This window comes from Muscardinus avellanarius (genome assembly GCF_963383645.1).
Source record: "Muscardinus avellanarius genome assembly, chromosome: X".
NCBI classification, from domain to species: Eukaryota; Metazoa; Chordata; class Mammalia; order Rodentia; family Gliridae; genus Muscardinus; species Muscardinus avellanarius.
This window is the reverse complement of record NC_137792.1, coordinates 111,148,219-111,164,385: the sequence shown is the minus strand read 5'-3', so window position 1 is coordinate 111,164,385 and position 16,167 is coordinate 111,148,219. Positions and strand designations below refer to the sequence as shown.

The 16,167-nt window shown below is 48.7% G+C and overlaps 1 protein-coding gene across 7 annotated transcripts in view; it reads right to left on the bottom strand.

The window, feature by feature from the left end:
- The window catches only part of PHKA1 (phosphorylase kinase regulatory subunit alpha 1), a gene marked incomplete at both ends in the record, with an annotated part of 102,788 nt that extends 89,378 nt beyond the window's left edge, over positions 1-13,410 (bottom strand). For all 7 annotated transcript variants that reach the window (XM_080719348.1, XM_080719346.1, XM_080719349.1 and 4 more), the window contains 4 exons: positions 4,569-4,737; positions 6,990-7,037; positions 12,607-12,765; positions 13,333-13,410. In XM_080719348.1, the coding sequence (XP_080575474.1) occupies positions 4,569-4,737; positions 6,990-7,037; positions 12,607-12,765; positions 13,333-13,410 (454 nt within the window). The remainder of the gene's footprint in view (positions 1-4,568; positions 4,738-6,989; positions 7,038-12,606; positions 12,766-13,332) is intronic.
- Between the last annotated feature and the right edge of the window lie 2,757 nt (positions 13,411-16,167).

The window sequence follows — 16,167 nt, the reverse complement described above, 5'->3', positions numbered from 1 at the left end:
AAGAAAGAAAGGAATGAATCTTCCTGTGTTTAATTTGCTGTTTTTTTAATATGAGCAATGTCATGAGTCTTTCATATTTTTACAAGCCATCCATATTCCATTTCCTATGAACTGTTTGATCATGTCCCTCAAGGGTTTCCATCAAATTGCTGGCCCTTTTAATTTCTATACACAGCTGAGTACAGCACTAAAGTTTCTTTCCTGTTTTGTTTCTGTTATTGATAGTTGAGGGAATATTAATGAAAATAGAGCACTAAAGTTTCTTTCCTGTTTTGTTTCTGTTATTGATAGTTGAGGGAATATTAATGAAAATAGTCTTACTCATTTCCCATCAGTTGCACAGAACTTTCCTAGTTGTCTGAATATTGTCATTGCTTTTAGACTGAGTATCTCTGATCTGAAGTGCTTGGAACCAAATGTGTTCCAGATTTCCTCTTTCTGTATGTGCATATACTTAATGGGATAACTTGGGTGGCACCCAAGTCTAACACAAAATTCATTTATTTCATACACGTCATATACACATAGTCTGAAAGGTAAATTTATACCACTTATTCGTAGTGCACCCTTATTTTGACTATGACCTGTCACATGAGGTCTGGTGTGGTGGTATTTTCCATTTGTAGTATCATGTTGGAACTCAAAAGTTTTGGATTTTGGAACAGACCAAATTTTGGATTTTTACATAGGCCATGCATACCCTGTAGTATATTTGTCTTCTTGTAAAGTTTATAAAACGATTTTATCCTATAAACATTTCTGGTACTGTTGTGTGTGGGGGGGGGGTTGCTGGGGATTGAACCCAGAGGCATTCTACGTCTTAGCTACACACTCAGCCCAATCTTTTAATTTCTTATTTGGGAACAGGGTCCCACTAAGTATCAGAGGGCCTAGCTAAGTTACCGAGGCTGGCTTCAAAACTGCCATCCTCCTGTCTTAGCCTCCCGAGTACTGGGGTTGCAAGAGTGTGCCACCATGCCCAGCCTGGTATCATCATCAGACTGTCAACATCTCCATAGCTCCGTTAAAGCAGCAACCCTAGCACCAGGCAGCTACAGTAGCAGATGTCTTTCTTGAAGCAGTGATATCTTTAACTTATTAGATGGGTTGGGAAGAAAAGAGAGACGGTGACAGTGGATGTAAGTTTCATAACTTTATCTTGTCGCCTTTGTACGCCAACATGGTTGAGCAAAGACTGAGAGAAGGTAGGAGTGAAACTGGCCTTGTCCCTCTCTTAACTTGCCCACCAGCTAACTGAATCACTATACCGTATAAAGGATGCATGCTCCTACCATGTTACTCTCTGTTTCAATGGCCTTTGCCTCCTCTCCACAGCTGTAAGTCCTACTATACTTTTGAGGCTTAGTTGAAATGTTGTATCCTCTGTGGTGCCATCACGGAGTCCCCTCTTCTGTGCTTTACAGTTTTATTTTCCTTGTTCTTATGGGCTTATTTTTACTCTGCATTATATATGTTTACATGGACTTTAAGAAAAGAACCATATTGCATTTATATCTGCATGTTCTAAATATATCTCACATTGTGTTAGGAAGATTTGCACAGAGTCTTGCAAACAATATATTAAGCAGCAGTTCACAACTGTATTCAAGATTTCTATCAACGGAGAAAAGGCCCAGTCTCTAGAAACAAGACCGTATTGCAGGACCTCTGCATTCTGGCCCTTCTGTAGAGTCAAGGCACTGCTAGTTGACCAGGAAGTACAGAGATGAGGAAGAGCCAGATTGGGCCAAGCGTGAATGGCACCAGAGATGGAGTTGATTCCATGGAGAAAACAAAACTCTACTCCACTACCACTCACCCAACATTAAGCCTCTCTGGGTGTGTGTGTGTGTGTGTGTGTGTGTGTGTGTGTGTGTGTGTATGTGTTTTGTGTGTGTGTGTGTGTGTATGTGTTTTGTGTGTGTGTGTGTGTGTGTGTGTGTGTGCAAGCGAGCGTGCTGCTTGGGAAGGAATGCAGAGCCTTGAGCGTGTAGGGCAAGTGTTCTACCACGGAGCCACGCGTGAAACGGGGTCTCAGTAAATTTCATGTCACTGGGATTATAGCTGTGTGCCACTGTACCCGATTCTCCTTCATTTACTTAACTGACTTTATTGAGATACAGTTTACACAGCATACAACTCATCCATTTCGAGTGTAGTGTTTGTTTTTATTTTATTTTTCTCTATGTCTTGCAAATAGAATCTCTATCAGTCTAGTGTCGCTTCTTTCAACATGTCCCTTCATATGTGTGGATAGCTTTAGAGTAGGTGTTTTGCGGTCTTTGTCTCCTAGGTCCATCAATCTGGGCCCTTTCAGAGGTAATTCTGTTACCTGATTCTTTTTCTTTTTCCTTGAGCATGCTCATACTTTATTTCATTCCCTGTCGCATAAACTTTTGTCGGAAAATGGACATTCCAGATAATGTGTTGCGAGAACTCTAGATACTGATAGGCACTTTCTGGGGTTTATTTTCGTTTATTTATTAAGTGATGTGGTTGGACTGTTTCAGTTAAGTCTATTTTCCCTACAGTCTGCCGCCTCTGACGCTCCTCAGAGGGTATGACCTTGGGCAAGTGCACTACCACCCAGGGCACATCACGTTTTAGCAGAGCCCTCATCAACTGTCACTCATCTGGTCTTTTAGGCTTCCACCTCTGTCATCACACTCAGCTTCTGGTTTCCACTGATTGCTGTATTGTCTTGTACGACATCTTGAGGGATAAATCACCTTCAGAGTCTCATGCAATTACATTCGGGCCCCTTTTTGGGTGTTCCCCGAATCAAGTCTTGGAGGCTTATTCCAACACTAGGAGGACTCTCTGAGCTGGCAGTGTCTCTGCTGTGTGTGAGTATGTTTCTATCACCCTGTACCTCACTGTGATGCGAAATGACAATGTACCAATAAATGCATATTAAACAAATGTCTAGCTAGCCTATGGTTTTGCTGCTGCTGCTTTGAACCCAGAGGCATTCTAACTCTGAGCCATACTCCCGAGCCCAACTTTAGTTTTGATTTTGAAACAGGGTCTTGCTAGGTTGCTAAAAGTCCAGTCCTAGAGTCTCCTAGTCTCTCCGAGGCTGACCTTGAACCTGCGATCCTCTTGTCTCAGCCTCCCAAGTGCTGCTGGGATTACAGGAGTGGGCCACCGTACCCGGCTGGCTTGGCTTCTTTGTAAATATATTTTTATTGGTGCATTGCAGTGACACATGGTAACGAGGTCTGGAGTGATAGGAACCTGCATGCACACAGTGCTTGGTGACCTTCCACCCAGATTCCACCCCAATTACTCCCTTTCCCCATAACTAATACCGAGATGGACACTGACAATTTTGAACGTGTATATACATTTGAAGTGTTTCTCTCATCGAGTCTCTCTCCTCCCACTCCCATCTCCCTTCTCTAGACCTCCTCCCTTATGCCACTAGAGTTTCTCCGTTTTCTGTATCTGGAGTCTCTCTCGTGCGTCAGTTTCTCCCTAGTTTCCGCATATGAGATAACACACGGGACTGTGACTGGCTAATTTCAACTAGCATAATATCCCCTAGTTCTATCCATCCTCCGAAGAATGGCATAATTTTACTCTTCTTCATGGCTGGGTAAAATTGCACTGGGTGTATAGACCAGAGTGCTGTGATCCATTCGTCTGTTGATGGACACCCAGGCTGCTTCCATAATTTGGCTATTGGGAATTGTGCTGCTGTAAACATAGATACGCACGTATCACTATAGTATGCTGGCTTCAATTCCTTTGGAAAGATACCCAGGGGAAGTACAGCGGGGGTCACACGCAGGCGCCACTGCCAGTAGCCTGAGGAACCTCCCTCCTGACTTCCATAGCGGTTGCACCAATTTGCACCTCGCTCTAATGGAGCAGCTAGCCTTTTCCTCAGCTCTCACAAACAAGTCCCCATTTATTTTGAGAATGCCCCTAGGCTTAAACTTTTCCTACATGTTGTTCCCAATAAGTCAATTCTTGGGGGAAGAGTGAAGAGGCTTTGTTCTGAAGTTTGTCTCTCCCTTTGAGGAAGATTTCTGTGCCAGTCGTCCAGAGCCCGGAGTGAGAACAGAGGCCCACTTCTTCAGGAGTGACATTCCTGCTTCACAAACTTGAGTGCCCGGCTCTGGCTCTCATTTTTAAAGAATATTAATTAGTGCCGCAGACTTGTGTCTCGACATAATAGAATATTAACTAGATCTCAAAGATTTATTTCTGGCTGGGTGCGGTGGCACACTCTTGCAATCCAAATACTTGGGAGGCTGAGACAGGAGGAGCACAGGTTCTAGGCCAGCCTCAGCAACTTAGCAAGACCGTGCTTCAAAAGAAAAAAATAAAAAGGGCTGGGGGTGAGGCTTAGAGTAGAATGTCCCTGGGCTCAATCCCTCGTACCACAAAAAGGAAGGGTTGCTTCTGTATAAAATTTGCAAACTCTGTCATTTTTTGCAATGTGCTTCTTTGAGCAATAGAAAGAGTTGTTTTGAGTTCTGGCCGACACTGAGGAGAAGCCAGTGTGCCAGCGCGAGGGTTCCACGCCCCGGAGCTTGCAGCACTCTGCTCACTCTACTGACCTGAGGCAGTCATTTGTGCTAAGAAGAGCAGGTATATGGACGTGGCATCCAACTGCAGGTGTCCCCACTGGTCATCGCCCACGACGGTGGCACAGGTTTTGGTGTTGTACTTGGCATGGAGGCTGTCCTTTGTACTCTGACTATACTTGAAGGACTCCACCTTATCCACCTGTAAAAGCCAAGAGCAGCAAATGAGGACAGTCTGCAAGTGAACCTACGCACCTCACACGCTTGTGGAGGATGTTGACGAGTGCTCTGCATTTTGTCTTCAGGCAGTCCTGAATATGTAAAAGGCACTGTGACCCAACCTCTTTCTCTCACTGGGAAAGTCTATTTTGTTATTTTCTTTGACACACTGCAGATAAAAACTCACCTGCAGAGTATTAAGAATGAGAAGGGCTTAGTAAGAGACAATTCAGTGTTAAACATTTGTTCCTAAAACTGTAGCAGGGATTTTAGTGGGAATGAGGCCAGGAGGGCATATTTGGAAGGAGTAATGAAAAGGGCCAGGGAGAGACACACAGAGTGACAGGGGATTGGCATGACAGAGAGCCAAAACCAGAAGTCACAAGAGAAACACGGGGGCGAGGGCCGTAGCTCAGCAGAAGAGCGTACGCTTAGCACACACGAGGCCCTGGGTTCAATTCCCAGCACTGCCACATCCCCCCAAAAGAAATAAAGTTAAAAGGGAAACACTGGGAAAGGGACAACTAAAGCTTGGATGGTTCATGAAACTGAGACATATTACGTATGCCTCTGGTGCATGACAGTAAACCATGGCACTTTAAATATGGTTAATGAAATTAATGACTTTAAACCTACTGCTTAGGTAGAAAGTACAAATATTTAAAGTACCAAAAAGTATCAAAGATGGGGGGGGAGGGAAATAATCAGCGTGAAATAGCCCAATATGCAGAGTACTGGTAACAATGTTCAGAGATCTAGAGAGAATTTCTTTCTACTCTAGATTTGTGGTGTGTGTCAGTGGGCAGTCACCTCCTCAGTCTTGGCCCCAATTTCTTCAGAGAAAACATAACCTTGATCTCAAGGAAAGTAAACTGGTTCCACTGTGTGCTGCATGTTCTAAGACCTCCAAGGATAAGATGATTTTCAGTAAAATTGTTTGGGAAGGAGAAAATTATTCATAAACTCAAAGGTCATAGGAGACTGCTAAAAGTTTTACAATGCATGTGACACAGGATTACTGCCCATTAGATACAAGAACTCCTCATTAGGCAAGAGAGGAACGGTCCACCGGAAAAACAGAGCCAAGCCTGGTGGCTCCCAGTGCTTGGGAGGCCGAGACGGGAGGATCACAGGTCCGCGGCCAACCTGAGCAACGTAGTGAGGTCCTCCGCAACTTTGCGAGACCCTGTTTCAAAAGAAAAGAATAAAATAGGGCTGTGGGTATGGCTGGGTGGCAGAATTCCCCTGGGTTCAATCCCCTGTGCCCCAGAAAACTAAAAGAAAGGAAAAAGAAACGAAAAATCGGCCAAGGACCTAGCGGGCAATTCACCAATGAGCAAGTGCCAACTTTCAATCTACATGAAAGGCTGCTCAGCTTCACTCCAGGTCAGGAAAGGCCCATTGCTACAAGTCCAAGGACTATCTCTAGTCCTAAAATGTAAAATACTTTGAAAAGGTTTGCTCACTGAACTTTTACATCAAAACCCATCTGGTGGCAACAGTCAGTTTAAATCGCCACGGGGCTATTTATACACCTTCTCCGCTTAGTGCGAAAAGGCATGATGCCCTACAGAGGTATGCTTTTGATTAGAGTGCGACCCTGGATTCACTGAAGAAGGAAGAGGCAATATTTGGTATATGCACCATATTACCTTTTTAAAATTGGAAAACTCCTTAATCCTACCATTGATCTTGCTCCACAGGCTTCAGATGAGAGGCTTTAGTCCTGCGCCTTTTTGTACCGGGACAGATGGTTGCATGCACAGTAGTGATAAAGCCCAGTTAAAAATCTTTTTAAGAAATAATAAAAAAAAAATGAATGGAAGGAAATTTTCTAGTCTGAAGTAGGTGATGAGATGATGGGGGGCATTTCCCCCCTGACTTTTCCAATTTCCTTTATGTTTGGTAGCACTCGGGACTGACATCAAGGGAAGGACTTCTGCCTCTGAGCTATGGCCCCAGCACATTTTTCATACATATCTATTTTAAATTTTGGAACAGGGTCATGCTAAGTTGTTCAGGCTTTCTTCAAAGCTGTGATGACTTTCCTGTCTCCTCCTCCCAAGTGAGGAGAGTAAAGACATGGGCCACTGCACTCGGCTGGTTTTCCAATTTTCTAAACTTAGCGTGAACTCTGTGTGCAATGGTGGGAGACTGAAAGCCTCCTGCAAGGGGTAGAGATGTCATGGGGTCTCGATGTGTTTGGACTGGAGAGCCACTGCCACCGAGGCATACCTGTCTGATCATGCAGTGCAGCAGTCCCCTCATTAGCTTCACGACGCTCTGTAGAAATAAATGGAAACGAGACTGTTATAAACACCGCGGGACGTGAGCGAGAACGCTTACTCGGCAGCCGCAATTGCTGCCTGACCTTTCGAGAACAAGTAACCCTACCCTGGGTTCCTACTTAGATGGCCTTTACTTTGTCGAAACACAAGAGCAGACCGCAGCTGAAAGTGGAATCGAAAGCTACAGCTGTGATTCAACTGCAAGCTGAAACGTAATCATCCAAGCTTCGGCAGGTCCGTGTAAAACAAAGCCAACCATCCTAAAGAAGTGGATGTTCCACTTGGGGCAAATGGCGAGTCGGCTCAGAAACCATAATGCTCTGAAGGTATTCTAAAATACATCCTGAGCCCGAGAAATGCTTTGCTCCAACATCACTTTTCTAAACTAGCCAAGTCTGAAGATTCCATACAAATACTTTTCTGGACAAGTTCCCCTAAGGAACAAAATGAAATTCTACTCAGAGTGAGCATAGAGGGGGACTGTTAGTACGCCCCAATCCTTTCTCCATGGAAAAAAGTGACAATCTTTTAAATCTCTCCTCCTCCTTCTCCTCCTCCTCCTTCTTCTTGCAGTACCCGGGATTGAATCCAAGGGTACCTTACTGCTGAGCTACAACCCTAGTCTTTTGAAAATTTTGAGACGGGGTCTTGCTACGTCGCCTAGGCTGGCCTCAGACTTGTGATCCTCCTGCCCCACAGGTGCCCGTGTAGCTGAGAGTGCAGGTGTACGCCACATGTCAGGCTTCCAACCTAAGTCATCTTACGTCTCTTATTAGGGCTGGGCAATTTCGAAAGTGGTTTGTTTTCCAACCATAGCACCCCCAGATTCTGAAGAGCCCATTGGTGGTGGCATGCATGGGTCGGCAAAACGTTTTCGAAGAACGCAGCATCGAACGTCTTCTCTCTTTCTCTAAGAAGCTTTGTTCCACAGCCTAGAAGAAACCCTACCAGGCCACTTAAGGACACGCTGGCTCAGAGGTGGCTTCAGGACAGCTCCACAAACTGAGCTATGAGGAAACAGGGTAGGGCAAAGTAAAATGCAAAGGGCTGGGGATCTAGCTCAGTGGTGGAGTGCTGGCACACATGCACAAGGCCCTGGGTTCAATTCCCAGTACCACAGAAAACTGAACTACAACATACTGTACCCAACAATCGCTAATTCTTATTTATTTTGGTGCAAGGGATGGAACCAAGGGACATTCTCCCTGTGAGCTACACCCCCAGACCGATTTCTTCTTCTTTATTTTGAAGCAGGGTCTCACTAAGTTGCAGAGGGCCTCACTATGTTGGCTCAGGCTGGCCACCAATCCAGATGCTCTCAGCCTCCCAAGTCCTGGAATTAGAAGCGTGCCCCACCCACCAGCCCTGGTTTCTAATTCTCTTTTTAACACCCAGCCCCTCTGTAAAACCTTTGTCATTTTGTTCAAGGGAAGTTTGGACATTCCCCCCTCTATGTGTACCCACAGAACTGAGCAAGCACTTATCTCCAGTATACGAAGAACCTAGAATAACCATCAAGCTGTACTGCAAATATTTGCCTATATATCTATCTACCACATCAAACTATGAGCTCATTGATTAAAATAAAAGGAAGCAGCCAGGGTTAGAAAAAGACCTTCACATCAATGGACTAAGCAAGTTGTATTGAATTTAAAAAAAAGCATGATTATAAGTAACTCTCCAATGGCTTATCCAAAAATCATATATGTAGACGTATGTACATACAAGAACCAACCGTCTTCCATCTGCATGCGTGGAAAGGCAAGAATGACACGTCAAAACCACCCTACAGTCAGCAGGCTTCGTGTACTGTTTTGGAAAACACGGGGTCAAAGCAGGGCGCGCTGGAGCAGGCTTGTATTTCCAGTACTTGGGAGGACTGAGACTGGAGGATTGCAGGTTCGAAGAGCGTTTCAGCAAGTAGGGAAACTCTCATCAACCTAGTGAGACCCAGTGTAGCTCAAAGGTAGAATGCCCCTGGGCTCAATCCGCAGTACACACCCCATACACACACACACACACACACACAGAAATAAACCATAGTTCAAGAAATTCTCGTAAGGCTATAAAACCTATTCCACCTTAGAACTGAGAAACACTTTCGTACATCAAAGGCTCCGAGAAATTAAGGAGTACAGAAACCTGCTGTTGAATATAGCCCCAGACTTAGTTGGCCTAGTATTCCAGGGAACCTAGGATGGGAAGCAGTCCAAGCCATGCTGCCGAGCAACAGGTAGAATGAGGACACATAAAGAAGAGGGGGAGCCCGGGGAATCGCCGCTGTTTGGTACTTTTGTCTTTTCAGGGTTTCAGCCGCATAGACTTCAAGGAGCCACAGGATATGCAAGCACAACTAATGAGCAGACAAGTGGAAGCTGGGGCTTGAAATGAAGTGAGATCAGAGGGAAAGATGAAGATTTAGGAGCCATTCTCACGGCGGTCACAAAGTCACGAGCAAAGACCAGAGACTACAATGAAAAGTACAAAACGCAGGAAGAAGTACAACTGGAGACAGCCCGAGAGAGAACTCTATTCTTGAGACTCTTTTCTGTGGTACAGGGGCCTGGACTCAGGGGCGGTCTTCTCTGAGCAACAGCCTCAGCCCTCTCTGTTTTCTTTTTTTGCAACAGGCTCTCTGTAGGTCGCTGACGGTCTCCCTAGGTGGCTGAAGCTAGCGTTGAACCTTCATTCCTCCGGTCTCGGCTTCCCAAGGACTGGAATTACACGTGCGTGCCACCTTGCCCGGCTCCTGTAACTATTTTTTTTTTAATGGCGGAGACTGTATCCATGAGCCTAAGCGGAACGGGCATTTGTAAAGAACTTGCACATACATCACTCTCTTCTCAGTCTACAACGTGGCCGTTGCTTAAACCTTTGTCGTTTTTTCATCCAGGTTTCTCTGCAGTGCTTTGACATTACTTATCAAAGAGAAACCAAGTGAGGCTTGGAAGACTGTAAGTGATCAACAGGCAATATTTTGGCACACCCAACTGAGCTGGCGCTCAATGGGAACCGAATCTGTGAATCTACTGGATTTACTCCATGTCCACTGAATGGGTGGAGATCAGCCGCTACCTGCTCTCGTACAGTCTGTACCTTAGAACTGCCAGGTAATTTAAGAATGTTCTGATGCCCACACGCTTCAGGATGCAGAGATCAGTATTTAAATTGTTCTAAGGTGGGGGCCCGTCAGGGTGTTTCTGCAAAGCTTCCCACACCGTGCCAACGTGCAGGCAGAGATCAGTTCCTCTCCTACAGATCAGGGAGAAATCCAGCCCAGTGCTGTTTTATAAATGAAATTTTACTGGGATGTAACCGTGCGGGTTTCCCACCTACCATCATCTCTGACTCTTTTGTGCTACAACTGCAGAGCTGAAGGGTTGGCCAGAGACCACACGTGACCTACAATGCAGAAAATATTGACCCTTCGCAGAGGTGTTTTTCATTTGCTTTCTTTTTGGGGTACTAGGGCTTGGGGCCAGGAGCATTCTACCTGAGCTACACCAGAGCCCGTGTAATTTTTTTTTTAATATACAGGGTCTCACCAAGTTGCTGAGACTGGTCTTGAACCTTTGATCTAACTGCCTCAGCCTCCCAAGTAAATGGAATTGAAGGCACAGGCCACCCGCTCTGGCTACCAGGAGGGTTTTATGGTCCCTGGACTAGAGTAATGTTGAATCAGGTTTGGTATTTTTTTTTAAGTGGCATCTTATTTCCACAAAGACTGAAACCTCCTAGGTGTTATTTGGGTAGGAGTAAAAATATTTCCCGCTCCGTGAAAAGCTCCGTGATGGAGCATCAAAATGTGAGAGGGGGGATGCTATCTTTCCCTACTGGGTTTCTCTCCTTCTGTTAACTTTTTTCTACTTGGGCCAAATACGGATAAATGTCAACTTTGAAGGAGACGACAAGCTTTTTCCAATAACACTGACAGGACTGGTCAAAGGGTACCGGGTATATAATTCCAGGTCTCCTGATATTAACTTCAACCGGAGGAAAAATAAAGGAACAAAACACTCAGCTAGCTCACAGTAGCAAAACTTTTAGGTTCAGATGTAGGATTTGGGGACTGATTTGCACTGTTAGACTTTACACACTGCTGTTCTTTTCCAATGGCACTAGGGATGGAACCCAAGGGAATTCTACCTCCATGCTACACCCCGAGGCCTCTTTCTTACCTTGCAACAGGGTCTCACAAATTTGCTGAGGCTGGCCTTGAACCTGCAAGCTTCTGGTCTCCGCCTCCCTAGCACTGGGACTCCAGGGATGCGAAGCCACAGCGGGCCCAAACGTCTACATGGTATTACTTTTATATACATTACAAAGAGTTTTGGTCTGTATCTCCTGGGGTAAAGCACAAACTCGCATGTTTGGGGTGGGTCTCCGTGTCGCCCAATAACGGCTTGAAGGAAGGACAGACGCCTGCTGTTGCTGAGGACAACACAGTGAGGCTTGTCCCACTGCCAAGAACTGCAACTCCGTGATACGTCGGTGCCCTTCAGACAACGGAATCTCAACATTCTGATTTCTACTCCAAGACTGGAGTTTGCATCGCATACGCCTGAGGGAAAGCACCAGCGAAAATGATAGGTATAAAGAGTGTCTTTCCAGCTGGGCCTGGTGGCCCCTGCCCGCCATCCCAGTACGTGGGAGGCTGAGATGGGAGGATGGCAGGTTCAAGGACAAGTGCTGAGACACTCAGTCACCCAGGGAGACAGATCCAGTTTCCAACTGAAAACAAAAATAGGGCTTGGGGTGTGTAGCCCAAAGTAGAATGCCCCTAGCTTCAATCCTCAGTACCAGCGAAAATACAAGTGTCTCTCTCTCTCTCTCTCTCTCTCTCTCTCTCTCTCTCTCTCTCTCTCTCTCTCTCTCTCACTAAAGGAACGGCATTCACCTACACCTGAGAAACTAAAGGCAAATTAACAGTCCCCTGAAGCCCAGATGATTGCCTTCTGGGTCATTAAAGTGGACCCGGTTCCCTGTGTGTCTAAACAGTTCTAGAAAGGATGCTTTTAATTTCCTGAGAGGAGGTCCCTTAAAAGTTGACTTCTAGGCATCTGCTGCTGGCTCAGGCCTCACTGCGTCTTTGTGCAGGTAACGGGGTGTCGGAAACGGCGCACGCGGGGATAAAAGCCAAGGGGTGAAAGGTGTTTACTTGCGTCCAGTACGGGACGTCTACCGCTTTGGGTCAGTTACACTCACTCATACAGGAATAGCAGCAGTTGTTTTCAATAATGAAGTAAATGAGCAGATGTGTGTGCTCTGAATGAGAATGAAATGGTGGGGACCGCAAAAGAGATTTAATTAGAAAGAGGACTGTTCATTTCTGCCAAAGTCCCAGGATAGGCTTTTCCACAGTGATGGAACAGACTTGTGGCCTCTTCCCCCAAATCAGCAAGTTTCAAGTGTCCTCTACAAAGCAACCCTTGTGTGGAGTAGGGAAAACTGTTTGGAATGTAATTTCTGGAAAGTGAAGAAAGGACTACCTTTCCTCCAGTTCCTACTCTCCCCGCCCCAGTGGCAGACAGTTCGGGCTCCCTTCCTCTTGCTGTTTTGAGTACCTGCTCCAGTTCATAGGCCTTTGCCTTATCCTCGTCCCGGTCCGCGTTCTTCCGATAGGCCAGGCCCAGACCCCACACGGCCAAGATGCTGTACACGTTATCTCGGACCCAGGCATCTTTCTGATCAAGGCTGGCTGGAAGCAATCCGGTCACTGGATTCTGCGGGGCCCAGAAAAGAGGAGAGGCGGCCGTTGATTAAAAAATCAATGCTATGGGGCAGAGTCACTTGGGCATTTTTTTTTATTTTTTGCCTTTCTTCCCTTCTCTCTATAACCTATTCTTCTGACCAGGTGCAGAGACAGACTATATCCCCTCTCCACCCCAGGTTTTCGGAGTTATAACTGACAGTAATCGCTGTATGTATTTAAGGTGGACAATGTGATGTCTGAGTGGGGTTTGAGATGTAAATATAAAGAAGCGTCAACTGGTCAATAGGTAACTGCCCCAGAATGCAGCTGTGGCTTGGGGGAGGATGCAGGGCCCCAAAACCATGGCAGGGGGCAGTAGGAGCAGGGGCTGGGGTGTGTGGCGGGGAGTGTCCTGACCACTGGTGTCACTGTCTGGTTCTTTCCCAGGCCCAACACCTTCCTTTCCTTGGGGTCCTTTGCTCCCAGCGACGGGGCAGGAGCACCTGCTGCACACAAGCACACACAGGCAGGTTCACACACACCCCGAGGGTTCACCGCCCAGGGTGTGTCCCCCGTAGAGCAGACCCCACAGGCTCACCTGATGGCACAGGATGGTCTGATGTACCAGGCGCGCGTAGCCGTCCAGGCGGACCCCCGAGTTACTCCTGCTCCTCATCGCGCTGCCTTTCTACTCCCGCGGAGGCCGCGGGGGCCTGGGCTGCCCAAAGGCGCCTGGTGAGGACGGGCGGAGCGGCGTCCCGCCCCCTGGCAGCGAGTGAGGGGCCCGGGCGCTGCCCACCACCGCCGTCCACCCGCCGACCCCGCCTGAGACCCCGCTCAGACGGCGCACGGAGCCCCGACCCCGACACACACACACACACACACACACACACACACACACTCACACACACACTCGCGCAGACGCCGCGATGGCGGCCCCGCGCCCGGCCGCCGCCGCCCTCACTCCCTCCCCTGCGGACAGACCCGGACCACGGGTCCCCGGAGCCTCCAGCCCGGCCCCGGGCAGCGGCCTTCTGAGGCCTTCCACCTCCGCCTCAGCTTGGCCTCGGCCCGGGCTCCGCCTCCATCTCCACGCCCGCCTCCGCCTCCATCTCCGCCTCCGCCTCCGCCTCCGCCGCGCGGGTGGTGGCAGCTGCGGCTGCGCCCGGAATGTGTCGCGGACGGCCACGTGCCCGCCCGGAGTGGCTTTCGGGGGCACCTCCGGAGTGGCTTTCGGGGGCACCTCCGGAGTGCTTTTCGGGGGCACCCTCCGGAGTGGCTTTCGGGGCTCCCCTGCGGAGTGGCTTTCGGGGCTCCCCTGTCGAGCGGCTTTCGGGGTCCCCTCGGGCGGGGCTCTGCGCTCTCCCCGCGGGGCGCGGGCGGGGGAAACTCGCGTTCGCCCGTCGGGGCCGAAGAGCCGCCGCACTTCCGGGTCGGTGGCGTCCGGGCGGCGGGGCCCGAAGTGCAGCTGGAACCTGGCGGCGGGCGAGGGCGCCGGCCTGCCTAGACGGAGCTGTTGCACCTCGCGCCGCCACCGACACCCGGCGGGCGAGGGGGCCGGGACGCCCTCGACGGAGCGAGCGCTGCTTCCCGAGAAACAAACGCGCCGCCGGCAGCCTTGGGCGCAGCTGCGGACGGCTCGCCGCGCTGACAACGCACGGACAGACGCGAAGATCGCCCAGGACCAGCGGCTCAGGGAAGGGGTCCGCGCCCACCGCGCGGGGCCGGCCCCGGCGCCTAGGAGGCCCCGGCTGCTAGCCCCCCCCCCCCACACACACACACTTTGCTCATTCACACCAGCACTCAGCGCAAGTAAGAGCGTCACCCTGGGAGTTCTGAGCCTTCCCTAACCACCTCACGCGACCCACGACCATGCGCATTTGTGTTCATAGTTTCCTGTCCCCAACTTCGCTCGCCGCTCCTCTGCCCCCCTCCCAACTCCCCACGGCGTCCAGTTGAGCCTGTAAGCAGACACCCCGGCAAGTATTTGAGAATGAAGGAGGGAAGGCTCAAGAACTTGGACCTGGGACTTGGAGGGTGACACTTGCTAGCTCTCTGCCCGGCAGATTCTTTCCATGCAGTCACTGCTGACGCAAATGCCATGGCTGGCCAATCGCGCGCCGCTGCCCGGCTGCCCGGCTGCCCGGCTGCCCGGCCTAGGGAAAGCCAGTTCACTTGGGAAGAAGATTCTTCCCTGCTCTGCCCCCAGCCCTTCACACCTGCCCTCAGCCAGCAGCCTCGGAAGCCTGCTCTCTACCTTTGCCCCCTCAGAGCACCCGCCTGCCCTCTCTCTGGCTTCGCCTCACCTCAACTGAACCTGTTGCCAAAAGATGAAAGCAATGCGCGCACGCTCACTAAAGGAAACTTGGAAAGTGCAAACAGCAAACAAGCGAAAGGTCGAAATCTCTCATAAGCCCCTACGCACAACCGCCCATGAGTGGACTGATGTCCTTTTCTCGTCATTTCTATGCCGTCTGCAGACGCCTGCCCCCGCCCCGACTACTTTAGAAGTATGGCTAGGTTCCTTATGCCAGAGGTCAGCCAGCTGTCAGCAAGACCTGCGGCTGGCTGGCTGTCAGCAAGCCTTGCCAGGTGGCCTTGCCTGGCTGCTTTCTACCTCCGTCCAGGCCTGCGCTCTCAGGAACGTGATCCACTCAGTGCCCCAGACCTGGTCACACTCCCGAGGCCGATTCATGACCATCACCTCACAAGAGCCCCATACGTGGACACCAGGCTGCTGGCTGATCATGAGAAACAGAAAGAACCATGAGACCTTTTACCATGGCCTGAACAGAGTTTAAAGGTTGATCATTTCAAATTGTAAACAGTAAAAAAAAAAAAGGGGGGGGGAAATAACCCGCCCTGATTTTATATCTCTGCCCAATGTCAGAAGCGACCAATATTCCGGATGTTTATGACTTCTTTCATTTCATGTAAGGCCTTCACCTTATATATGTATTTCCAATTGATCCATTCCACCCTGCATGTGTTTTTTTTTTATTTTCGCATGAGTGTGCCATTACACTGCATGTCACATTCCTTGATTTACACCATTTATGTTGAATATCACACTTGTGAGATTCATATTTGTTAATTATTATTGTTCTTTCATGTTCATTGTTGTGGATAATTATAGAAAATTATAACTACAGTTTCTTCATTGCCTTACAACTGATATATAATTTTTTTGTGCTAATGGGGGTGAACCCCATGGGCCATCTACCTCCAGGCTACAGCCCCAGACCTATTTCTATGTTTTCTTTGGAAACAGGGTCTCACTAACTTGCTGAGAGCCTCACTAAGCTGCTGAGGCTGGCTTCGAACCAGCGCGATCCTCCCGTCTCAGCCTCCCAAGTACTGGGATGACAACCGTGCGCCGCCACGCCTGGCTCTATAAATTATTTTTAAGACTTGCTGTTGCAACTTAAAAAAA